We start from the raw sequence: 25,575 nt of genomic DNA, 5'->3' as shown, positions 1-25,575 counted from the left end.
CAGAGAAATTTTACCAAACAGGAATATTCATTGAAATGTGGTATGTCACTGAATATTCAACTGTACAGTATTGTGGGTTCGGTATTCTGATACATAAGCAGTGGCATAACGAGGGTATATGGAGCCCAGGGCAAATTTAAAAATGAAGGCCACCCCCATGGTGAAAAATGGGCGTGGTCACAATGGGCGTGGCAACTTACAAATGGGGCGTGTCAACATGACACACACTCCTCTCTCATCACTCTGAGCATTCCATATGCACCTTAATGCAGTGCCCCCAATAGCGGTTCCCCTTATGCAGGCCCCCAGTAGTGCCCCTAATACAGTACCCCCAGTATGCAATGTCCCCAGTAGTGATCCCTATTATGCAGGCCCTCAGTAGTGCCCCTTATACAGTACACCCAGTAGTGGTCCCCCTTATACAGTGCCCCCAGTAGTGGTCTCCCTTATGCAGGCCCCCAGTAGTGGTCCCCCTTATGCAGTGTCCCATGTACAGTAGTGGTCCACCCTTTGCAGTGCCCCCAGTAGTGGTCCCTCTTATGCAGGCCCCCAGTAGTGCCCCTTATACAGGGCCCCCAGTAGTGGTTTCCCTTATGCATGCAAGTAGTGATCCCTCTTATGCAGTGCCCCATGTAGTGGTCCCCCCTATGCAGTGCCCCCAGTAGTGATCCCCCTTAAACAGACCCCCAGTAGTGATCCCCCCTCTCCAGTGCCCCTTATACAGTGCCCCCAGTAGTGTTCCCCCTTATACAGGCCCCCATTAGTGATCCCCCTTATCCAGTGCCCCTTATACAGTGTCCCCAGTAGTGTTCCTCCTTATACAGGCCCCATCAGTGATCCCCCTATCCAGTGCCCCTTATACAGTGCCCCCAGCAGTGGTCCCCCTTATGCAGGCCCCCAGTAGTGATCCCCCCTCTCCAGTGCCCCTTATACAGTGCCCCCAGTAGTGTTCCCCCTTATACAGGCCCCCATTGGTGATCCCCCCTATCCAGTGCCCCTTAAACAGTGTCCCCTGTAGTGGTCCTTCCTATTCAGTGCCCTCAATAGTCCCACGCATGCAGTGCCCCCAGTAGTAGCCCCCCACAGTAGTGCCTCAAGTAGTGGTCCACTCCCCCGATGCAGTACCCCAGTAGTAGTCCCCTCCCCAGTAGTGCCCCCCCGATGCAGTACCCCAGTAGTAGTCCCCTCCCCAGTAGTGGTTCCCCCCCGATGCAGTACCCCAGTAGTAGTCCTCTCCCCAGTAGTGTCCCCCCGATGCAGTACCCCAGTAGTAGTCCCCTCCCCAGTAGTGCCCCCAGTAGTGGTTCCCCCCCGATGCAGTACCCCAGTAGTACTCCCCTCCCCAGTAGTGCCTCCAGTAGTGGTGGTCCCCCCGATGCAGTGCCCCCAGTAGTAGTCCCCAGTAGAGTTCCCCCCTGATGCAGTGCCCCAATAGACAACACACGAGTTTAAAAAAATAAAATAAATACCACTTACCTTAATCTCCGCTTCGGCCCTGGCTCCTGCTCCTGCTCCCGCCGCCATCTGCACCACCGTAGTCCTCCCGGGCTGGCGTGCTCTGCATTATGGAAGAGACATCATGACATCTCTCCCATTACCCACTGCAGGAGCCGGAAGAAGGAGCTCATGAGTGAGCTCCAGCCCGGCTCTTGCAGTGGGCGCAGCAGCCAATGAGAGTCTGTCTGACTGTCATTGGCTACTGATTAACACACACATAGACGCCGGGCGGCGGTGATGTGTGTGCAGCAGCCAATGAGAGTCTGTCTGACTCTCATTGGCTGCTGGCTGGTTAACACACACATCGCCGCCATGCTGGCGATGATGTGTGTGTAAATACACCAGCCGGAAGACCACATCCCACCCTCCACCTGGCACTATTGGGTAAGCACTCAGGGGGAGGGAAGGGGCTCGGCTGTGTGTGCAGCACTGCGGTCAGCGCTACACTGGCTATCTAAGGCAGGCCGGTACCGTGGTTGGCGGCGCCCAGGGCACGTGCTCCGCTCTCCCTGCCCTAGTTATGCCACTGTACATAAGTAAACACACATAGGGGGTAGTACATCCCGTCTCTTATCGAGTACATACCAGGGTTGATTACCACGGTATGTACTTAAGATAAACCCGGAACTCCCTCTATCCGGGGCTAACACCCAGAAGTCCTTCTGGCATCCTTCTGCGCATGCGCAGGAAGACTGCTCGCCGCGGGGGGAGCTGGGTGTGATCCAATTGGATTCCTCTCAGAGGGCATCCCGATAAGAAGCCCATAGGCTTCTATTGGGTAATGTCATCTAAAGATTGTCTTACCCACTGTGACGAAGAATATGGGAAATGCGTTAAAACCCCAGAAAACTTAATTTTTGGAGGGGTTTTACCGCATTTTCAGTTTAGTACATCCATCCAGGATATGATAATATATAAAAACTACATATCTTTGGGGAGATTAAAGAGGGCAATAGAGGTAAAGAAAAGCAAATAAAGGGAAGGGAGGGTGAGGTGACAAGAGAGGAAAAGCATGAGGGAAGCCTTATTGATTATTCTTGGATGTGGCACTCCATAATAAGTGGCCCATGGGGTCCGAATTGTAGCAAATTTATTGAAGGTATTATGGAAAATACTGAAGTATATACCTCATCATAAACTTCATAATAGACTACAATGAGTGATATCCAGGTTTTTCCTATATAGTGCCATTTGGCATTTAGTGGCACTTAAAATATGTGTAATAAGATTCCAGCAATGTTTGGATGTGCCTGGAATGCCACATGCTAATAGTGAGTAGGGGGCCTATTCATCACCACTTAATTTTGACAAAAGCAGGTGAAAAAGCACATTTTCACCTGCAATTGTGACAATTAAGTATTCGGGCCATTCATTAAGAAGGTGAAGCAGGAGATATCACAGATATCTCCGACTTACCTTCTGTTTGCGGAATGGCCCACTGTCCCCATACACTAGTATCACAGATATCTCCGACTTACCTTCTGTTTGCGGAATGGCCCACTGTCCCCATACACTAGTATCACAGATATCTCCTACTCACCTTCCGTTTGCGGAATGGCCCGCTGTCCCCATACACTAGTATCACAGATATCTCCTGCTTACCTTCCGTTTGCGGAATGGCCCACTGTCCCCATACACTAGTATCACAGATATCTCCTACTTACCTTCCGTTTGCGGAATGTCCCACTGTCCCCATACACTAGTATCACAGATATCTCCTACTTACCTTCCGTTTGCGGAATGGCCCACTGTCCCCATACACTAGTATCACAGATATCTCCTACTTACCTTCCGTTTGCGGAATGGCCCACTATCCCCATACACTAGTATCACAGATATCTCCTGCTTACCTTCCGTTTGCGGAATGGCCCACTGTCCCCATACACTAGTATCACAGATATCTCCGACTTACCTTCTGTTTGCGGAATAGCCCACTGTCCCCATACACTAGTATCACAGATATCTCCTACTTACCTTCCGTTTGCGGAATGGCCCGCTGTCCCCATACACTAGTATCACAGATATCTCTTACTTACCTTCCGTTTGCGGAATGGCCCGCTGTCCCCATACACTAGTATCACAGATATCTCCTGCTTACCTTCCGTTTGCGGAATGGCCCACTGTCCCCATACACTTGTATCACAGATATCTCCTACTTATCTTCCGTTTGCGGAATGGCCCACTGTCCCCATACACTAGCATCACAGATATCTCCTACTTACCTTCCGTTTGCGGAATGGCCCACTGTCCCCATACACTAGCATCACAGATATCTCCTACTTACCTTCCGTTTGCGGAATGGCCCACTGTCCCCATACACTAGTATCACAGATATCTCCTACTTACCTTCCGTTTGCGGAATGGCCCGCTGTCCCCATACACTAGTATCACAGATATCTCCTACTTACCTTCCGTTAGCGGAATGGCCCGCTGTCCCCATACACTAGTATCACAGATATCTCCTACTTACCTTCCGTTAGCGGAATGGCCCGCTGTCCCCATACACTAGTATCACAGATATCTCCTACTTACCTTCCGTTAGCGGAATGGCCCGCTGTCCCCATACACTAGTATCACAGATATCTCCTACTTACCTTCCGTTTGCGGAATGGCCCACTGTCCCCATACACTAGTATCACAGATATCTCCTACTTACCTTCCGTTTGCGGAATGGCCCGCTGTCCCCATACACTAGTATTGGGGCAGGATTCATCAAGCTCCAATAATATAATATTTTCGGAGCCTGACTGCTCTTCAGATGGCGAATACCCCCGCTTGTTCTTCGCTGCCCACTCTTTCCTATGGGAAGAGGGTCTGGGTTGTGAGAAGGGATCCTTTCGGATCCTTCTGCCCCTGTCCGGCTCCTTCCGCCGGACGTCGGGGCTCTTGTGCGCATGCGTGACTTGTAGGTCACGCATGTGCACCGCCGTCACTGCTCCGAAAGGAGCAGTGAAAAGATTCACTGCTCCGAGAAGGAGCAGTGAAGCCGCTCGCGGGGGCAGCTGCTGTGCGCCAGAGCAATGATGAATGCTCCGTTGGCCGCGGCGAATTAGGGTGTTAATTATCGGGGTCAGTTCGGACCCCGATAATTAACATCATGAATAGGCCCCTAGGAGAGGTTGTCTGGGACTTGTTTTCCAATAACATTTCCAAATGGAAGGTATTTTAGAGCAGGAGCACACACCTATAACAAAATGCCTTCCAATCCACAGACTCTTTAGCAATAAGGACTATAGAGGTGTTTGGGACAAGGTACCACTGATAGTACAGTTTAATGCATATTAAGCATTTAGGTGGATATTTAATAAACATAATTATCTCATTTTACCAGCATAACAGCTGGAAAATGTGATTTTTATATTTTCTCCATATTTAAGTTCAGTGAAAAATATGGAGAAATCTATGTTTTCTCTAACTTTTCACAGTTTACTGAAATTACAGTTTCTGCCATTGTAACCAGTGGGACTTTTCTCCAGATCATATTTTGGACCCGGCACCCTAAACCTAACCCTCCCAGGTGGGTTGTCTAACCATAATCTCCCCCCCCGGGATGCCTAACTCTAACCCCCCCTTCCCTTAGCCTAACCCTAACCCTCCCGGGGGGTTGCCTAGCCCAAAGTCCCCCCATGGGAGCCCCTAACCTAACCCTCCTCCACCCTGCGCGGTTGTCCATGCCCGCCACCCGGCTTACCTTCGTTCGGTATGCCGCGCATTGGGCTCCCGGCTTGGGGATAATGATAGGCGTCAGGATTTCGATGCCTATCATTAGTCCCCTGTCGGGATTGCGCAGTTGGAAAGCCGGCAGTCAGTATTTCGACCGTCGGCTTCCTGACTACATACCGATAGATAATAGATATTGTAATGACTTGGGGTATCTAGCTCGGCAGAGGGTGGATGGGTGCAGTGTTTAGGTGCTTATTGAGGGTCCACACACGGCTTTCAAGTAAACAAATGATGCTTTTACTTCCAGCTTGTCAATTCAGGATACAGAAAATAACAATCTCTATAAGGGTGCAGCTAGTCTGCCAACACAGTCTCTGTAAGTGGGGGTCCTTCCTGCCACGTGCAGAACTGGACCTTGGCCTCCTGGCCTGATATAGCTTCCTTAGCCTGCAGCCTCGCTGCTTTATAGTACCACAGTCTGAGAGTTTGATGGTCCCCCCTTGCCTCTTGCAAGATCCGGACTCAGGCCTCCTGGCCCCCAATGGCTCGCTTAGCTTCACTGGGCTCTCCTGGCTGCTACAGTCTCCCTAGACTGTCTCCAGCAGCCTGACTGCTCAACCTTCTCATTAGCTCACACCTGAGCTCTCTCCTCCTGGCAGGTATATCACCACTCAGTATTTCAACCCTGTGTGGGAGGATCTTTCCAATCCCACACAGAATCTGCTGCTCACCAACGCCATCTCTGGTGATACTGCCACAATAGATACAGGGCCTGATTCAGCAAGGATCGCAATTGCAAAGCAGCACACAGGCTATAGATATGTGATATATGCACGCATGCAGCTTTGCAATTGTGATCCTTGCAGATATGGTAATGCAGCAGGAGGCATCACACCTGCTGTGCAGTACTTATCCCAGCTGCGTTGTCCAACGCAGCATTGGATAATCTGCGTAACATCGGCCAGCTGTGGTGACCCATGTTGTCCCGCAGCCGGCCACTGCAGTTTAGAGGAGGAGGCTAGGAAATCACCATCACACGGCGGAGATCCTGGCTTCTTCCCTCCCCCGCAACGGCGGCGACAGCCATCGCCGCCCCCTCCCCGCCCACAAATGGCAGCAGACAGTCAATCACTGACAGTCTGCTGCCAGCTTGCATGTGGGCTCGCAGACCCATTCTGCACATGCGGGTAAGGCAGCACTCCCTTAATGAGGCAAACATTATATATATACCCGCATGTGCAGAATGGGTCTGCGAGCCCACATGCAAGCTGGCAGCAGACTGTCAGTGATTGACTGTCTGCTGCCATTTGTGGGCGGGGAGGGGGCGGCGATGGCTTTATGTTTATTTTATTTATATATTATTTTATTATCATTTATATTGCAGCCGGCAAGCAGCAACCCGTTCTTCCCCCAGTACATGGTAGCTGTCCCATCCGACCCCTCCACCCTCAGCATACATATGGATTCCTCCCTCTCCCTGCACAATACATATAGCAGCCGTCCAGTTCCTCACCTCCCTGGTGTAGGCTCCTCCTTCCCCCCAGTACAGTGTCACCACCAGTATGGGCAACAAGTCCACTTCTAAGAACCTGCACCTTAGCAAATATACCCCTACATGACTTTTTATACTGTTCTTTTGATTGCATAACCACATCATTTATTTTTAATTTGGCATCCAGTAAATCATTTTGAGGAGATACAGAAGGAAGAGGTCTATTGTATAGATTACCTGGAAAAGGAATTTTCGGATTAACCAGATGTTGAAATGGTTCAAAGTAAGGAGGTTTGGGGAAAATAGGAGGATCTGGAAAAGAAAAAAGCATAATGTCATGTGATGTATATTTTATGGCATATAGCTGTAGGCAGTAATAGATGATGTAGTCTCGGAGGGTGCTTATTTCTGCCCTATGATTACTGGAACTCCAAAGTTAGTAAGTGTTCAGTTTCTAATCTCTGCATTAAATATTTTACTAGTGTGATTCAATTCCCATATTACAAAATCTGTAAAAGTTTTAAAATACCAAGATACAGTATATTAATTATATTTTTACAAGGCCTTTAATTTCCTTTAACTTTAGTTAATAAAAAACATCCTTCAGCATGGCCTGACATTAGAACATGGTGAGATGAGGTATTTTTTTTTTGTACAGGGCTGTCTCTTCCATTGTGCTTGATGGGCAGTTGCCCAAGGGCCCGAAGCTTCAAGGGGCCCGCCAGCCACCCTGCAGCCGTAGCCAGTTGGCAATTTTTTTTGTTTTTAAAGCACTGTGGGCCTGATTCAGACCCGCTCGCAAGCGCATAGCGCTCGCAAGCGAGTCGATGGTGGCCCAGTGCGCACACGCGAGCCCCGGAGTGAGCGCAAAAAGCACTCACTCCGTGGCTCACTACAAAAGGTGCGGCTGTCGATGTTGATCGACAGCTCGCCCCGTTTTGTAGGCGTGGACGGGGGGTGGGTTCACTAACGGAGGCGTTCCCAAGCGAACGCCTGCCGTTTGTGGGCGGCCCCACTGACATCACCAGTGATGTCAGTGAGAGAGCTTCCGTCTCTATTAGAGCCAGAAGCTCTCTGGGGCTTGCGGCCACGAGACCCTACCACAAGGGTCTCGTCGCAAGCCTGATGGTCGCGATGGTCATGGGGTTTACTTTGAGCACAACTCTGAATCAGAACCATGGTTGCCAGATCTAGATCTATTACTCATGTGATAGCCTGCTGGCTAATATCTTTTTCACACGGATTGGTGCTTTCTTCATTTTCCAGGCACAGAACTATTTTCATTTTTTATTCTTGTGTACGTAAGATAGGGGATTGTTTATGCCTTATGAGAGAGGTTTTCGATTTTATAACATTAGTGAAGGTGATATGTATTCGTAACACAGGGCCTGATTCAGAGGTGGGCCCAAATCCTGTCGCTGCTGCGTCTTTGTATGCAGCGGGACTATGAAGATATGCAATCACTGGGATTTGTACCGAGATGCCCATCAGCTGCGTCTCTGATCCACTGCTTGCATACAAAGACATTGGTTGCACCATAGATCCTCTGAGCAACCTATGTGTCCAAATTTACTCTACGACTGCCATAATAAAGCCATTGCGGCACCTGAGCAGTGCGACTCAGACAGTAAATAAAAAAAAAACATTGGCCAGTGTGAAAACATCGGCATTAAATCCTCCTCTGAATCAGGCCCACATTAAGGAAGCACTGGGAGACACAGTCTCATTTTGGTGGTAAGAGTCATATATTCCGGTCAGAAAGCGAGCACACTCAGGGTTGTCTTAACAGCTGTGCCGGCCCCTGGGCAAAGCAATGCACTGGGGTCCCTATTAAACAATCCTCTGCCGAGGATGGGATGCTATCGGTGGAGGTTGTGACGGGGGAGGGAGGGGGTGTTGTCTATCGGCAGAAAAATAGAAGTAATTTACAGGAAAAAAACACAAGTCACAGTCTGAACATGTACAGTACAACAAATTTCCTATTCAGTGCCCCTTATACAGTGCCCCCAGAAGTGGCCCCCCTATGCAGTGGCCCCAGTAGTAGTCCCCCCTATGCAGTGGCCCCAGTAGTAGTCCCCCCTATGCAATGGCCCCAGTAGTAGTCCCCCGTATGCATTGCCCCAAGTAGTAATCCCCTTATGCAGTGCCCCCAGTAGTAGTCCCCCTATGCATTGCCCCAAGTAGTAATCCCCCTATGCATTGCCCCCCCAGTAGTAGCTCCCTATGCATTGCCCCCAGTAGTAGTCCCCCTATGCATTGCCCCCAGTAGTAGTCCCCCTATGCAGTGGCCCCAGTAGTAGTCCCCACTATGCAGTGGCCCCAGTAGTAGTCCCCCCTGTGCCGTGCCCCCAGTAGTAATCCCCCCTTTTCAGTGCCCCCAGTAGTAATCCCCCCTATGCAGTGCCCCCAGTAGTAGTCCCTCCCATACAGTGCCCCCAGTAGTGGCCACCCTCCCTATACAGTGCCCCCAGTAGTGGCCCCCTTATACAGTGCCCCTAGTAGCGCCTCCCCCTATACAATTCCCCCAGTAGCGGCCACCATCCCCATACAGTGCCCCCAGTAGTGGCACCCCTATATAGTGCCCCCAGTAGCGCCCCCCTATGCTCTGCGAGTCCCCGTGCCCACACACACACAATGCAACTTACCTTGTCCCCGCTACTGCCTACTACCGCCGCTGTCCACTGCTCCGAGCCCGCTCTAGCTCTGCACTATGGGATGTGAGAAACATCATGATGTCTCTCCCATCACCCTCTGCGGGGGGAGCCGGAAGGCGGAGCTCATGTGTGAGCTCCAGCCGGCTCCCTCCATGGACGACGCAACAGCCAATGAGAGTCTGTCTGACTCTCATTGGCTGCTATAACAAACAAACAGTTTGTAAACTGTGTAGGGCAGACCGCTCTCACTGTGGTCTGCCCTATACTTGGGGCCCAGTGGATACTAGCGGGGGTGCAGCAGCGGCTATGGGCCCCTGCACCACAGCGGGCCCCAGTGCAATGCACCGGCTGCACCGCTGCTAGTTCCCCTCCCTGAGCCGGTACCCGCCTCTTCCTCATGCAGGACTAGCAGTGGTGGCAGCTGTGTGATGGGGGGTGCTATCAACCACAGGCCCTTGGAATCCTGGGGCCCTTGGGCAACTGCCCATTTAGCCTGTAGGTAGAGACGGAACTGAGCACACTTGCTACTCAAGCAGAGAGGATGCCCATTTTTCCTGTTCACTCAAAATCAACCCCTTCAAGTACAGTTATTGGAAGCTGCCTCTGACCACAGCAGTTGAGGGATAATGTGGCACATTAAATAGTTACAAAGAAAAGCTGTTCATGTAATAATGTCAATACTTACTGCTGCAGCTGGAGCCAGAGAGCCTAATTCTGAGTAGCACGGAAAAAGGCATGCAGCAGCGTGTATTGCTATTTGCCTTACTGTAAAGGCCGACAAACTACTTCCTATGTGTACACCCGGGTGGTCGAATGTGCAAGAATGGAGAGGCCCACTCTATCTGTATTACAGTCCACACTGTAATACAGATAGGTGCGTCCTTATATGCCACCATCAGCCACACCATCGAAACTTGCATCAGCTCTATGGCAGGTGCAGTTTCTGCTAAGCTTGCAACTGACATCAGTACACTGCATCACACACCCAGTAATCCAGGTTAATCGCAACAGTGGCAGTCCTATCCTTTGTTCCCAGGAACTGCTCCACACTGAAGGCATCAGGACATGGTGGCATCCTGATCTCAGTTTGGCAGAGTCACCTTCTGAACTCCAATTCACCTCCTCTACCTCTCGAGAATCTCTAGTTACTGCAAGAGCAGCACAATGCGACACCTGCCATTTACTGCTTAGGAATGCGATGAATGACAGCATTACTTTAGATAGAAGATGGAGAGGAAGTATCTCCCATTCATAGGCGAAACTGGGGGTTGGTCCGGGGGTGCACAGGACCACCCATTAGCCCAGTTCGCTTTAAAAAAAATGGCCACCGGGGGAGCTGCTGCGCATGCCCAGCAGCAGCTCTTCCCACAAGCAGCAAAGCAAAGGAGCAGCAGGTAAGTGCTGGCGGTGACTGCAGGGATGGGGGTGGGGGAGGATTGGAGCTGTGCTGAGGGGGGAGGGGGGATTGGAGCTGTGCACAGTGCTGAGGGGGAGGGGGGATTGGAGCACTGCTGAGGGGGGGATTGGAGCTGTGCACAGTGCTCAGGGGGGAGGGGGGATTGGAGCTGTGCACAGTGCTGAGGGGGGGAATTGGAGCTGACGGCACAGGGGGCTGGGCAGGAAGGTTGGAGCTAACTGCACAGGGCTGGGGGGTGATTGGAGCTGACTGCACAAGGCTGAGGGGGGAGGGGAGATTGGAGCTTACTGCACAGTGGGCTTGTGGCTAATGTTGGAGCTGACTGCAGAGGGCTGTGGGGGATTGGAGCTGACTGCACAGGGGGCTGGAGGGAGGTTGGAGCTGACTGCAAAGGGCTGGGGGGGTTGGAGTTAACACAGGGCTAGGGTGACACGGACTGGGGAATGACGCTGACGCACACTGTGGCTGGGGGAATGGGGTGAGAGACACACACTGGGGCTGAGAGACGCACACTGGGGTCAGGGAAATGGGGCTTGGAGACACACTGGGTCAGAGAGATGTACACTGGGGCTGAGAGACGCACACTGGGGTCGGGGGAATGGGGCAGAGAGAGCACACTGGGGCTGGCGGAATGGGGCTGAGAGATGCACACTGGGGCAGAGTGATGCACACTGGGGCTGAGAGGTGCACACTGGGGTCGGGGGAATGGGGCAGAGAGAGCTCACTGGGGCTGGCGGAATGGGGCAGAGTGATGCACACTGGGGCAGAGTGATGCACACTGGGGCTGAGAGGTGCACACTGGGGTCGGGGGAATGGGGCAGAGAGAGCACACTGGGGCTGGTGGAATGGGGCTGAGAGATGCACACTGAGGCAGAGTGATGCACACTGGGGCTGAGAGGTGCATACTGGGGTCAGGGGAATGGAGCAGAGAGATGCACACTGGAGCTGGTGGAAAAAGGCTGAGAGCCACAGGTGGGCCTTACGATGGAGAGACGCAGGGGGTCCTGGGGATGGAGAGAGACAAAGGGGCCTGGAGACAGAGACATGGAGGCCTGGGGTTAAAGATACACAGAGGGCCATGAGAACCACAGAGGGGCCTTGGGATGGAGACATTGGGGGGTCTGGAGTAACACAGGGGAGCCTGGAGAGACACAGAAGTTTGATCAGGGAAATCCACATTTTTCCTGCACAAAAGCTTCTGTTACTACAGTATATATTATCTGGGTATGATGATGACATGTGTTATATTTCTACGTAAACAGGCCAATGTTATCTCCTACATGAATAGTGAATACCGGCTGAAGACACTGCCCAGTGAGGCTCAAATTCCTCAGAGGTTCCCCGTTGCAGAAAAACCACCATATAGGTAAGAAAAGACTTTCAAACTGACTGGGGTCCCAGAAACCCGCCTAGGGGTGACACCAAGGTGACAGGAGCCGGGTGCTGCACTGTAGCATTAAATGCAGCACTACACTCCTGACAGTGTGAGGGAGCCGGCACTGCACAGTGCTCACCCGTACTTCTTCCACACACCAGACCACTGGGGTTCGGGCTGCGAGGCCATTCCCCCTTCTCAAGTGACCATGCCCCCTGTTCACGAGGCCATGCCCCTTTTTTGGTGGCACCCGGTGTAGCACAACATACCTCCTTACACCAGGTGACAGAATGGGGAAGGACGCCACTGGTGGTTTTTTCCCAATATCTGACATTTTGCTAAAACTGGGACCACCCATTACCAGATCTCTAGTTTCGCCTATGCTCCCATTCCTACATCATTCACAATGTAATCTGCCACGCTTGTCTCGCTGCATTGTTTCCTACAATCAATCAGAGATGGTAGGTCTTACGGAGCATTGAGCCAGGGCTTATATACCATCTCTTACCAAGTAGGGGACTAATTTAAAGTTAGGCACAAATTTTGACGAGGTGCAGAATTTACCACCTTTCAAACTACTGTATGCTGCATCGTCTATTTGCAGACATAGGGCCTGATTCAGGGCCGGAATGTAATATAGGTTACCACGCTGTTTATCGATGTTCAGAAAACTGCACATGCGCAGAACCCGAACTGCGCATGTGTAGGTTGGGTTCTGCGTCCTCGCACGTAATATGGCTGCAGACGTCAGGTGAGTGACAGTCTGTAGCCATTTGGGGGCGGTGCCTGGATGCATTCCTGGAAGATTGGCGGCTGCCCAATACCATCTACATCTGAATCTGGTCAAAGAACAAAAAGCTTTTGTCTACCCATTACGTCCAGGTAAATACATTTTCCTGCTGACTAGATACCATAATTGAATGTACATTTTAATGTAATTAGACCATGCCACCTCAGGCTTCCTGAGTGTAATTACAAGTTCTACTCATCTCTGTGGGCAGAATTTTAAAAGTTCATATATACAGTTAACATTTGAACAATAGTTGAATCATTATTCGTGGACTATATTTTTCTCTCTTCAATGCTCTAACATGCCTAAAATCTCTACATAGGTCATAAAAAAAAAAGGTAAGAGGACCCTGGAAATTTGAATTGTGGATTAGACACCACTAAATGAAAATTAATCTAGATCAATGCTGGAAAAAAATCAAGAACCCAAGGTACATGTGTAAGTGGCACTGCAGTGAGTACTCTTACCTTCTATGACTCTCATGCACAGTTTATGACATCCATTAAAACAGCACATCTCATTCCATTTGCAGTCACTATTACTGGCACATAGATCCCCAGGACCAGAGCGACACCGAACACCTTGTACAAATGCAGGACATTTGCCTATGAAGAAAAGTTGAGTTTTGATTAGCCAGTAAAATAACAGATTATTATGGTCAGGTTCTTATTAGAGATGAGCGGTTTGGTTTGCTTGGAATCTGAACCCACCCGAACTCCCGGTATTCCTGCCTGACTAGGATTCCACTTCCAGAGAAAACGTCATCCTCGCGGCGTCAGATTCTCACAGGTTTTGGATTCTTTATAAGGAACTGTGGAATGTGCCATTTCCCTGTCAGGCACGCTGCTGTATGCTACGCTGTACTCTGCTGTAAAGGCTCTACTGTGTCCAGACTCAGTCACAAGGCTGTGCTGCTCTTAGTCAATGTGTAATGTGAATAGGGGGTGCACGGTGCTGTGTTTAGGCTCTGCTGTGTCCAGACTCACAAGTGGCTGTGCTGCTCTTAGTCAGTGTGTACAGGGGGGCAAACTGTTGTATGTTGTGCTGTGTCCATCAGTAAAGACGTTCACATACATATATAAGCCATGTGTCTCCACACATTTTAAATTCAGCTGCAACATCAAAAAATCTAAATTAAAAATAGTTAAATTCTATTGTTTGTACTGTTTAGTGTGCTTTATCCAAGTGTGCTTTGTTCACTTGCATATACACTGGTGGCCAAAATTGCGGACACATTTTGAAATTTGAATGTTTCCAACTTGGAATGCTTATAAAACTGTTACACTTCACGCAGTGCAATGATTCATATATCAAATGAAAGGAAATTTAATGCCGAATTCAACACAGTAAACAGAGGTCAAATTTTTCCATTACAAGGAAAGTTATGCCGTGAAAACAACACTTAGGGTGAAAATCCCTGTGTACTTATGATGTTACTGTCCTATCAGTATTTCGTTGGGTATCCTTTATTTTTCAAGACCGCAGCACAGCAACGTGATCCAGGATTGTGGTGTTAAGTGAAAATGGTCTTTCGTATGCAGCAATTGCGAGAGAAATTGGTGGGAATGTGACAACATCAGGAGTACGAAAGTTTTGTTTACGCTATCAGGAAACAAAATCTATACAAAACAAAGAAGGAAAAGGCCGGAAAAGTGCACAACAGCTGTTGATGATAGGAGAATAAAACACATTTGCGTCAGGGACAGATGGATGTCATCTGCGGCCATTAGCAGTGACCTGAGTGCAATTAGTGTTTTTGTCAGTGCAAGAACGGAACGGAGAAGACTAATGGAGGTTGGCCTAAAAAGTAGGATTCCCCGAAAAAAGCTATTGCTGAATAAAAAGCAGCGGCATAAATGAATACAGTGGGCAAAAGAACACATTGCATGGACAGAAGGTCAGTGAAAACAAGTGATATGGAGTGACGAAACTAAGATATCGTATTTGGTAGTGATGGGAGAAAATGTGTGAGCGTCGCATCGGGGAAGAGGTACATCCAGATTTTATTCAAACGACAACAAAGAATCCTACAAGTGTTATGATCTGGGCATGTATGACAGCAGATGCTGTAGGCCGCCTTTATGTCATAGATGGCACACTGAACAGCAGAAAGTACATTGACACCATCCTACAACCAAAACTTCTACCTTTTATCAGGGATCTTTTTCCAGATAATGCCCCATTTTTTTCCAGCTGGATTTAGCTCCCTGCCCCACTGCATGGATATGCAAACAGTGGTTCACGGAGAATGACATGCAGGTGCTGGGATGGCCAGGAAACAGCCCAGACCTGAACCCCATAGAACATTTGTGGTTCTGTTTGAAAAAACTGGTACATCTGAGGCGTCTATCCAATAAAAGGCAATTAATTGAGGCTATAATTGTCTCATGGCACCACATAATAAAGAAAGAAGAGCTCCAAACACTGGTTGGCTCAATGCCACGTCGCTGTGCTGCTGTCTTGAAAAATAAAGGATACCCAACGAAATACTGATAGGACAGTAACATCATAAGTACACAGGGATTTTCACCCTAAGTGTTGATTTCACGGCATAACTTCCCTTGTAATGCAAATATTTGACCTCTGTTTATTGTGTTGAATTCAGCATTAAATTTCCTTTCATTTGATATATGAATCATTGCACTGCGTGAAGTGTAACAGTTTTTTATAAGCATTCCAAGTTGAAAAACATTCAAATTTCGAAAAGTGTCCGCAATTTTGGCCACCACTGTATAAGCCCTATGACTGCACGCAGTTTGAACCGAGCTGCATGTTCAAAAAAGAAAAAAAAAAAGAACTATTGTTTGTACTGTTTGGTGCACTTTATCCACATGCATATTAGGGGTGTGCACCGGCCACTTTTCGTGTTTTGTGTTTTGGATCTGGATCTTTCTTCGTGTTTTGGATCTGGATTGGTTTTGCCAAAACCACCCTTCCGTGTTTTGGGTTCTGGGTTTTGTGTTTTGGATCTGTATTTTTTTTTTAAAAAAGCATAAAAACAGCTTAAATCACAGAATTTGTGGGTTTTTATGCTCCTATGCTATTATTAACCTCAATAACCTTAATTTCCACTCATTTCCAGTCTATTCTGAACACCTCACACCTCACAATAGTGTTTTTATGTCCAAAAGGTTGCACCGAGGTAGCTGGATAACTATGCTAAGCGACACGAGTGGGCGGCATAAACACGTGGCCCATCTAGGAGTGACACTGCAGTGGCAGACAGGATGGCAGTTTGAAAAACTAGGCCTCAAACAGTACATAATGCACAAACTGGCTCTACGGAGGCAAGATGTCGTCCTCATCCTCCTCATCCACCGATTCCTCACCCTCTTCAGTGTTGTGTACATCCTCATCCTCACAGAGTATTAATTCGTCCCCACTGGAATCCACCACCACAGGTCCCTCTATACGTTCTGGAGGCTGGTCTCCCTGGAAGAGTTGATAATTCATTTTATGAACATCATCTTCTCCACATTTTGTGGAAGCAACCTCCTACGCCTTTTGCTGACAAGGTTCCCGGCTGCACTAAACACTCTTTCGGAGTGCACACTGGAGGGGGGGGCAACTCAGGTAAAATAGAGCCAGTTTGTACAGGGGCCTCCAAATTGCCTCTTTTTCCTGCCAGTACATGTACGGACTGTCTGACATGCCTACTTGGATGCTGTCACCGATGTAATCCTTTAACAGACAGACGCACGCTTGTCGCTGCTGCTTTGAGGATGCAGGTGCGGCTACAGCCCACACATTTCACAAAGACAGAAAAAAAAAGAAGAATTTTTTATTTTGTTTGGAGTGCACTTTGGGGGTTACAGCACCCTTTAACGGACAAGCCAGTCGGCCCTTTACTTATGACACAGGCGCACGCAGTCGCTGAATGGCAAAAGTGGCCAGAAATTTTTCGGGCCACCCAAAGCGTCCTGCACGCCCCTGTGGCTTTTCAGAAAATTCTGCACCACCAAGTTTATTGTGTGAGCAAAACATGGGACGTGCTGGAATTTGCCCAGATGTAATGCCCGCACAATATTGGTGGCGTTGTCAGATATCACAAATCCCCAGGAGAGTCTAAGTGGGGTAAGCCACTGGGTGATGATTTCCCTCAGTTTCTCTAAGAGGTTGTCGGCGGTGTGCCTCTTACTGAAACCGGTGATACACAGCGTAGCTTGCCTTGGAACAAGCTGGCGTTTCTGAGATGCTGCTACTGGTGACGCTGCTGTTGTTGCTGAGTAAGGTGATACATTTACCCAGTTGGCTGTCACAGTCATATAGTCCTTAGTCTGCCCTGTTCCACTTGTCCACATGTCCATGGTTAAGTGGACATTGGGTACAACCGCATTTTTCAGGACACTTTTTCTGACGTTTCTGTACAGTCTCGGTATTGCCTGCCTAGTGAAGTGGAATCTAGACGGGATTTGGATCCGGGGACACACTACCTCCATCAATTGTCTAAATCCCACTGCACTAATGGCGGATACCGGACGCACGTCTAACACCAACATAGCAGTCAAGGCCTCAGTTATACGTTTTGCTTCAGGATGACTGCTGTCGTACTTCATCCTCCTCACTAAGGACTGTAGGAGGGTCCATTGTTTAGTAAAAGTAGTGGTGTTCCTACTTCCTCTCTGGGATGATGAACAACTCCCAGCAGCAGCAACAGCACTAGGAGGAAGTGGTTCTTGATCTTTCCCTATTTTATTTTTATCGGAGAAAGTTTGCTACTCCATTTATGTTAAATTTATATATATGTGCGACTAAGGCGCACACAAACACAGAAAATAATTTTTTATTTTTGTTGGAGTCTAGTGCACTCTGTGGGTTGCACCACCCTTTAAGAAATGAGCCAGCCGGCCCTTTACTTATGGGACACTGGCACACACTTGGCGCTGCTCCTTTGTTGATGCACGTGCAGCCACAGTGCACACAATTCACAAACACAGAAAATATTTTTTTTATTTGGTTTGGAGTGCACTTTGGGGGTTACAGCACCCTTCAACGGTCAAGCCAGCCGGCCCTTTACTTATGACACAGGCGCACGCTTGGCGCTACTTTGTTGATGCATGTGCGGCTACTGCGCACACAATTCACAAACACAAAAATATATATATTTTTGGGAGTGCAATTTGGGGGTTACAGCACCCTTTAATGGACAATCCAGCCGGCCCTTTACTTATGGGACACAGGCGCACGCTTAGCGCTGCTCCTTTGTTGATGCACGTGCAGCCACAGTGCACACAATTCACAAACACAGAAAATATTTTTTTATTTGGTTTGGAGTGCACTTTGGGGGTTACAGCACCCTTCAACGGTCAAGCCAGCCGGCCCTTTACTTATGACACAGGCGCACGCTTGACGCTACTTTGTTGATGCATGTGCGGCTACTGCGCACACAGGGCCTGATTCAGACCCACTCGCGAGCGGCTGTCCGCTCGCAAGTGGGTTGATGGTCTGCACTGAGCATGCGCACGACGGAGGGAGCTCCGTCGTGCGCATGCGCCAGACGCGACGAGCGAAGGACTTTCCTTCGCTCGTTGTGTCTGATCAAAGGGGGCGTGCTGTCGATGTTGATTGACAGCACGCCCCCTTTGGTGGACGTGCCGGGGGCGTGCCTCCCTGACGGGGGCGTTCCCAAGGGAACGCCTCCCATCACAAGCCGGCCCACTGACATCACTAGTGATGTCAGTGGGAGTGATTTTGGCTCTGATAGAGCCAAAATCACTCCGGGCCTTGCTGTTGAAAACCTCAACCGCAGGCTCCGGCTCGCAGTTTCGATGGTCGCGATGGTCACGACCATCGCGGCCATCAAACTGCACGCTCGTATAGGCTGTGGGTGGTGACCCACAGCTATACGAGCGTCCAGGAGGACGCTCCATAGTTATGGAGGACGGCCCTCATTCAGAGCGTGCGCTCTGCTCAGAGCGTACGGCTCTGAATGAGGGCCACAATTCACAAACACAGAAAAAATATTTATTTTTTTTGCACTTGGGGGGAGCACCCCTGATGGACAGAGCACCCCCTGGACAACACTACAGCACCCCTTTAGGACTGGGACACTGCACAGGACTTTGGAGTGGACACAGCCCCTATGGACAACTGACTGCACAACACAGTCCAGCCAGCCCCTATGGACTTTGGAGGAGTGGACACAGCCCCTATGGACAATAGCAGCACAACACAGCCAGCCCCTATGGACTTTGGAGGAGTGGACACAGCCCCTATGGACAACAGCAGCACAGCACAATACAGCCAGCCCCTATGGACTTTGGAGGAGTGGACACAGCCCCTATGGACAACAACAACAGCGCAGCACAGCACAACACTACACTGCACTACACTACACTACACAGCCCAGCCAGCCCTAACTCCCACACTCCCTCTTCACTGTCCACAGCCGAGTGAGAAAATGGCGCAGACGCGTGTACCTTATATAGTATCCAAAACCCGCGAGACCTGGAAGGCGGGATGATGACGTTTTGCCTCGATTTGAGATCCGAGTCAGGCGGGAAAAGTCGAGCCTGACTCGGATCGGGGGGGTTCGGATTTCAGAAATCCGAACCCGCTCACCCCTAATGCATATAGAAGTCCGGTGACTCCATGCAGGGTGAGCCATGTGCCATGTTTGATGTTGAACTGCCACATGTTTGTGCCGCCCACTGCTGTCGCTTAGCTTAGTCAGACAGCTAGCTCAGTGCAACATTTTGGCCTTAACTGTATGAAAACAATAGTGAGCTGTGAGGTGGTCAAAATTTACTGGAAATTAATGGTTTTGAGGTTAATAATAACCTAGGAACAAAAAAGGCTCAAATTATGTGATTGGTTTTGGTTTTGGATTTTTTCCCAAAAATTGGCAGAAAAAGCTAGTCACGGCGGTTTTACAAAACCAAATCCGGCCGACGACTTAGAACCAATTCCAGCAAAAATGTTCCGGCGCACATCTCTAGTTTTTATGTTTTCTGTTTAGATTTTATAGTTACAGTATGTCTTTGGTTTTCTAAGAATGCCTCTATTTGACTCTTCCATTGCCTTGAATACAAATTAATAAAAGGCTTAGGGGTAAATTTACTAAAGTGAGAGTTTTTAGAAGTGAGTTTTAAAAGTGATGTTGTCCATAGCAACCAATCAGATTGTAGCTATTATCTTCTAGGAGGTGCTAATTAAATGTTAAGTAGAATCTGATTGGTTGCTATTGGCAACATCACTTTTAAAACTCACTTCTAAAAACTCTCACTTTAGTAAATTTACCCCATAGTGTTAAGCTTGCAGGATCGTGGTGAGTCTTCACTTTTACGCCTAACTTTGGAGCATGTACTGTACTTAGCAATAATCATCACTGCGATTCGAAAATATAAACCAGTTGATAAGTACAAATGTGTCCTTACCAGGCCCGCCAAGAGCCGCGCCGGGCCCAGGTAAAAAGGGGGCATGGCCTAATCGCAGGAGGCGTGGCAATGCCCCCTTAGGTTAAAAGAAAAAGTTTTGTGAGGCGCTGCTCGCTAGCGATGGGGGCGCTGTGAGCCCCCTTAGACCATCGCACAACGCGTGGGGGGCGCAATCAGCTTGATCGCTACCCCCACAGGCATAGGAGACTGCTGTGGCTGCTTCTTAGTAGCTGCGAGCAGTCTCCCAGTGCAGCCCAGCACACAGCAGCGTGTGTGCTGGGCTGCTGTGATGTAAGAGGGGGGGGAGCGGTGCCGGACCCGGGCCCACGCCGTGCCCCTCCAGCAAGCCCAGGTAATTATGACGTCACTCCCATAGTGCACTGTGGGACCCGGAACCCGGATCTCAGGAGTGGGCTCCGTCCTCCGGCTGGTGCCGGGGGGGGGGAGAGGAGAAAAGGAGCCGGGTGCCTGCTGGTAACACAATCTCAGCGGGCGCCAGGCAAATGGAGGGTGCAGGGGGTGTGATCGGTGGGCCGGCGGGCCCCTTAAGCCGCCAGGCCCCATAGCAACTGCACCCCCTGCACCCTCCATAGTTAGGCGGACTCAAAAGCACCCTCTAGTGGCCGGCTCCCCTAGTTAGCTGCCTAAGCTAGCCGAGCGGTAGCGCCCTGGCTGCAGTACTGCAAAACAGCCCCCCTTGGCACGCCAAGTCCCGTGCGACTCTGCTAGCGCTGGGCGTCTTAGTTGCAGTACGATTTGAATAGGACACACCAGGAGACTGCACTAATTAATTTGATATGCAACACTTGTATATATGTGTGCGAGTGAGTCTTGGAATCTGGAAACGAAGCTGTTAGAATGCTGTGGCTGCGTCTTTTTCCAAACTAAGGCCCTCATTCAGAGCCACTCGCTAGCGGCAGTACGCTCGTTCCGAGCGATGTTCGCACATCTGCGCATGCGTACGGTTTTTAGTACGCATGCGCGAACCAGTCAGTGCGGCTGAAAATCGTTTATACGCAATATAGCGAATGCCTGCTATTTTGAGTGACAGAATGAGGCGTATGTGGGTGGTAACAGGGGAAGGTGCTTGAAAACGGGGAGTGGAGATCCGAACGCAGGCGTGCTTAAAGGTCAAAACGGGCGTTTTAAGGGAGTGCATAATTAATACAGCAGCGTCATTGACCACGTCACTTGGTTTTTTTTAACTCAGAACTGCTTGCTAAATAGCGGTTGAAAACACCAACCACAAGAATAGCGAGCAGTTCATACGCTGTACGATGTACTCGATTAATCTAATAAATAGCGGACATGACGTATGGTGCGTGCGGCCAGGGGGCGTTTTTAACAAATAAACGAGCGTATGTTTTGCTCGCTCGTTCAGACTTAGAGGTGGGAACAGACTGCAATTTGCGAACGGATCATTTGAATAGCCACCCCTTGTTTTTGAACGAACGACCACAAATAGCGAATGGCTCTGAATCAGGCCCAAAGTTCCGTTTCATATACAGACTCAGTCGCACACAGATAAGTGTTGCATATCAAATTAATCAGTACAATTTCCTTGTGGATCCTAGTCACATTGTGTTGTGACTAAGGCCCTCATTCAGACCCGGACGCAAGTGGCCGTTCGTACGTTCGACGTACGTACAGAAATATGTTAATTCAAGCACTCGCTCGTAATTTCGAACGCATCTAAACATCCTCCCCAAACTCTACCAACCCCTCCTCTAACTAACGAGCGTGCCAAATAGCGAGCGTACATCCCCAATGTGGCTTGCAGGGAACGCACGCACAAGTACAACCCGGAAGTGGGCCTGTCAGATTCCGATTACCTGCTCCTTTATTCTGCCTACCTCCCTCAATCGTATCATGCCAATCAATATATCAATTATCTTAATTGCTCGTCATTTTTTTTTTTTGGGACAATGCAATAAACTTTACTCTTGTCCGTGTTTGTGTTTACCCGCAGAATACGTACGGCTTAAACATTCGCTTTTATTTGTCAAAATACATGTTAGAGCCAATTAAACATTTGTTTTCTTTGTTTTTAACCACGCATATTTTACTGGGTTCATTTCTTTATTTAAATTTGCTTACGCATGTCACTGCATCAAGCCTATCATAACTCGCAAAACATTTGTGGCCCTGTCGAACACATGACTCATACACTAACCAATAGAATTTGTCCTGTTAATTACCCAAATACATTAGCCAATCAAATTTATTTTCGGGTCTTTATTAAAATTGTTTTTTATAAAATACACCATTGCCATCATGAGAGCCTCGGCATTCACCAGGCGCGAGCTGATGGTGTTAACCGAGGTGATGGACAGGCGGATCACCAGCCAGCCTCCCCCCATCACCAATAGGGAAAAGCGTTCCACATATGCGGAGGTACGTGGCCGCCTGCGTTCCTTCGGCTCACGCCGCCAGATCGGCCAGCTGGAGCGCAGGTGGTCCGACCTGCACGGCGGACGCCCCGCTTGCTGGCATGCTTTCGCATGCAGATCGCGGAAAGTAAGTTTTTGTGACTGTGGTTTTCATATTTATCTTTGTGGCCCTAACTGCATGTGCATGTTTTCATGTATGGCCTATTTATTCTTTGTACTCATATCTGCATGTGCATGTTTTCATGTATGGCCTATTTATTCTTTGTACTCATATCTGCTTGTGCATGTTTTCATGTATGGCCTATTTATTCTTTGTACTCATATCTGCATGTGCATGTTTTCATGTATGGCCTATTTATTCTTTGTACTCATATCTGCATGTGCATGTTTTCATGTATGGCCTATTTATTCTTTGTACTCATATCTGCATGTGCTTGTTTTCATGTATGGCCTATTTATTCTTTGTACTCATATCTGCATGTGCATGTTTTCATGTATGGCCTATTTATTCTTTGTACTCATATCTGCATGTGCATGTTTTCATGTATGGCCTATTTATTCTTTGTACTCATATCTGCATGTGCTTGTTTTCATGTATGGCCTATTTATTCTTTGTACTCATATCTGCATGTGCATGTTTACATATTTGTGGTGTCAAAAATTAGCGTTTAACAAGGTCAGGGTCGAAAATAACCACAATTTGTTTCCCATCTTTTAGGGGCAGAGCGAAGACTACGGCGTTATCGCCGTCAAAGATGGCGCTCTCGGCCCCTCTCCCCAACCCCCAGCCAAACATCCACACCCCAAAATTCCCTAATTTCCCCCTCCTCCCCAGCCTGCACAGACCCTGTGGCACATGTGTCGGGGCTCCTTCCCCTCCATCCCAATTCCCCCTCCCCTCCAACCACCCCTCTCATAACTACCCCCTCCCCTGAATCCCAAATCTCCCCTCCCACCTCGTTGGGGAATGTTGGCACCTCCGAGGAGGACGAGGGAGTTGCTTCTGGACCGGGCGTCATTTTGAACGGTATGTTTGCCTTTTTTTTTTTTTAAATGTTTGTATCTAATCCTGTGTCTGTGCCTTTTACTTTTTTTGGTTTGTCAGAATTTGGTGTAGATTTCTGTTTGTCTTTACCTTTTACTGCTGATTTCCCCATACACATATCCCACCTGTCAAAATCTGATGTTTTTTGGTGCAATTTTTTGGGTGTCCATTTTTGGGTCCTTGGATTTTTTGGGTTAAATGTGCTTTTGGTCACAATATTGTCATTTTTGGATAGCTTTGTTTGGCTTGTTTTTTCATTGGGTTTCATTAATTATGTATTAAGCCCCACACTTTTCTAACCCACAGAGGACCAGAGGCGTTTGGCGGACCTAGCCGGATGCGTCGAAAGGATGCGGGGCTACGTCATCGGGCTGCTGGTGGTCCTTGACCATATGTCTGTGATCCTGTGTCCCTAATTTTTTATTTTATTTTAAAAATAGTTGTATTAATTAAAAATTTTAACTTAACGTTCTGTCTCATTCCTTGTCTCCAAATCTTAGATTGTTTACACTGACATAAGTAGACTCTTCCAGCAAGTATTTGCAATTAATGTCACTAAGATTGTGTGTTGTATTTTTTAGGGAAACAGGCACATGAAACACCTAACAGTAACAATCTGCTTGGCCTTTTTTTGTGTGTGACAATTTATATATTACTACATTTTACATGTTCCAATTTGGGGGGCAACCTGCTTAGGCCGAGATTACAAAGCCTACTGATTGTACAGAATTCCTTTTGGTGTTGGTTTTGACCCAGAAAGCATATTTAAATTTAGATCAAATTGCGTCATTACAGGATTAACCCTTAATAAATTTTAACGTGGGTGAACCTGGTTACACTTGCTTGTAATGGTCAATAAAATTTGCAAAATTACACTCTCAAAACATTTATTCACAACATAACTAAAAAACCAAAGTGTTGACTCACAAACAATACACACAGTGATAACAAAAAATACAACCCATCAAACACCATATGAAAAAAGTAATGAAAAATCAAGAACTGGTTGACGAAGGAGCATGCCAACATGATTCCACAAATGTTGCGTTGCAATATTGGTTCCAGAATATATATCCAATGTGTCCCCATGAAGGTTTTTTTTTGGTAGCAGGAAGTAGTCATCGTTTGAGTCCCAAAGATTATGAAATCAAACAGAAGATGGGAAACAAAAAACAAATTAATTAGATGGTCTCCAAAAATCCTTACCACATTGTGTCAAAAAACTTTTTTGTTGCCAATAATTACCTAAAATATCTGGCCACCACATCATCGCGTATGGCCCCCCCACATACTGACCTCCGACCAACCTCGGGGGGGCCATCCTCAGGCAAGGCATCCTCTGGCTGCATTGGGACACCACTCCTTATGGCGATGTTGTGAAATATCCCACACAGGACCACAATTTTCGAAACCATATCCGGCAAATACATGAGCTCGCCACCAGAGCGGTGGAGGCATCTGAATCGGCCTTTTTAAAGGCCGATACAGCGCTCCACCACTTGCCTGGTGGCTGTAAGTGTGGCATTAAAATTACTTTGTGGCCCTGGTGTGGGAGCCAAATAAGGAGTGAGCAGCCAGGGCGTGCAAGGGTAGCCACTATCTTCTGTGAAAAAGAAGTGACAACATCAGGATCACTGTGTATCAAGCTTAACATTGTTATGTACTAAAGGTCTCCACTTACCCAGAAGCCACGCATCACCAGCTTGTAGGTTGTTTAATTTGTGCCATATCCCTGATTGCCGGATGACGAATGAGTCATGTGCACTTCCGGGTAATTTTGCATTCTGGGACAGGATCTGGAGGGAGGCATCACATACCACCATTACATTCAGGGAGTGATAGTGTTTCCGGTTGCGAAATATGGCCTCCAGCCGTG

At 48.5% G+C, this 25,575-nt stretch overlaps 1 protein-coding gene and 1 long non-coding RNA gene across 2 annotated transcripts in view; one reads left to right on the top strand and one right to left on the bottom strand.

The window, feature by feature from the left end:
- Positions 1 to 13,682, bottom strand: part of LOC148453735 (uncharacterized) — a 45,062-nt gene extending 31,380 nt beyond the window's left edge. The window contains exons 1-3 of the mRNA XM_088461793.1: positions 13,599 to 13,682; positions 13,356 to 13,493; positions 6,890 to 6,964 (exon numbers count right to left, since the gene is read on the bottom strand). Coding sequence (XP_088317919.1) covers positions 6,890 to 6,964; positions 13,356 to 13,404 — 124 coding nt within the window. The 5' untranslated portion in view covers positions 13,405 to 13,493; positions 13,599 to 13,682. The remainder of the gene's footprint in view (positions 1 to 6,889; positions 6,965 to 13,355; positions 13,494 to 13,598) is intronic.
- The window catches only part of LOC148453734 (uncharacterized), a 60,497-nt gene extending 36,407 nt beyond the window's left edge, over positions 1 to 24,090 (top strand). Inside the window, exons 3-4 of the long non-coding RNA XR_015874873.1 lie at positions 23,373 to 23,681; positions 24,006 to 24,090. This is a non-coding gene — a long non-coding RNA (uncharacterized LOC148453734). The remainder of the gene's footprint in view (positions 1 to 23,372; positions 23,682 to 24,005) is intronic.
- The last annotated feature ends 1,485 nt before the right edge of the window (positions 24,091 to 25,575 follow it).

The sequence above is a fragment of the Taudactylus pleione genome, unplaced genomic scaffold, assembly GCF_031769625.1.
Source record: "Taudactylus pleione unplaced genomic scaffold, aTauple2 ptg001103l, whole genome shotgun sequence".
Lineage (NCBI taxonomy): Eukaryota > Metazoa > Chordata > Amphibia > Anura > Myobatrachidae > Taudactylus > Taudactylus pleione.
The sequence above is the reverse complement of the archived record's forward strand: the minus strand, read 5'-3'. Positions and strand labels throughout refer to the sequence as shown.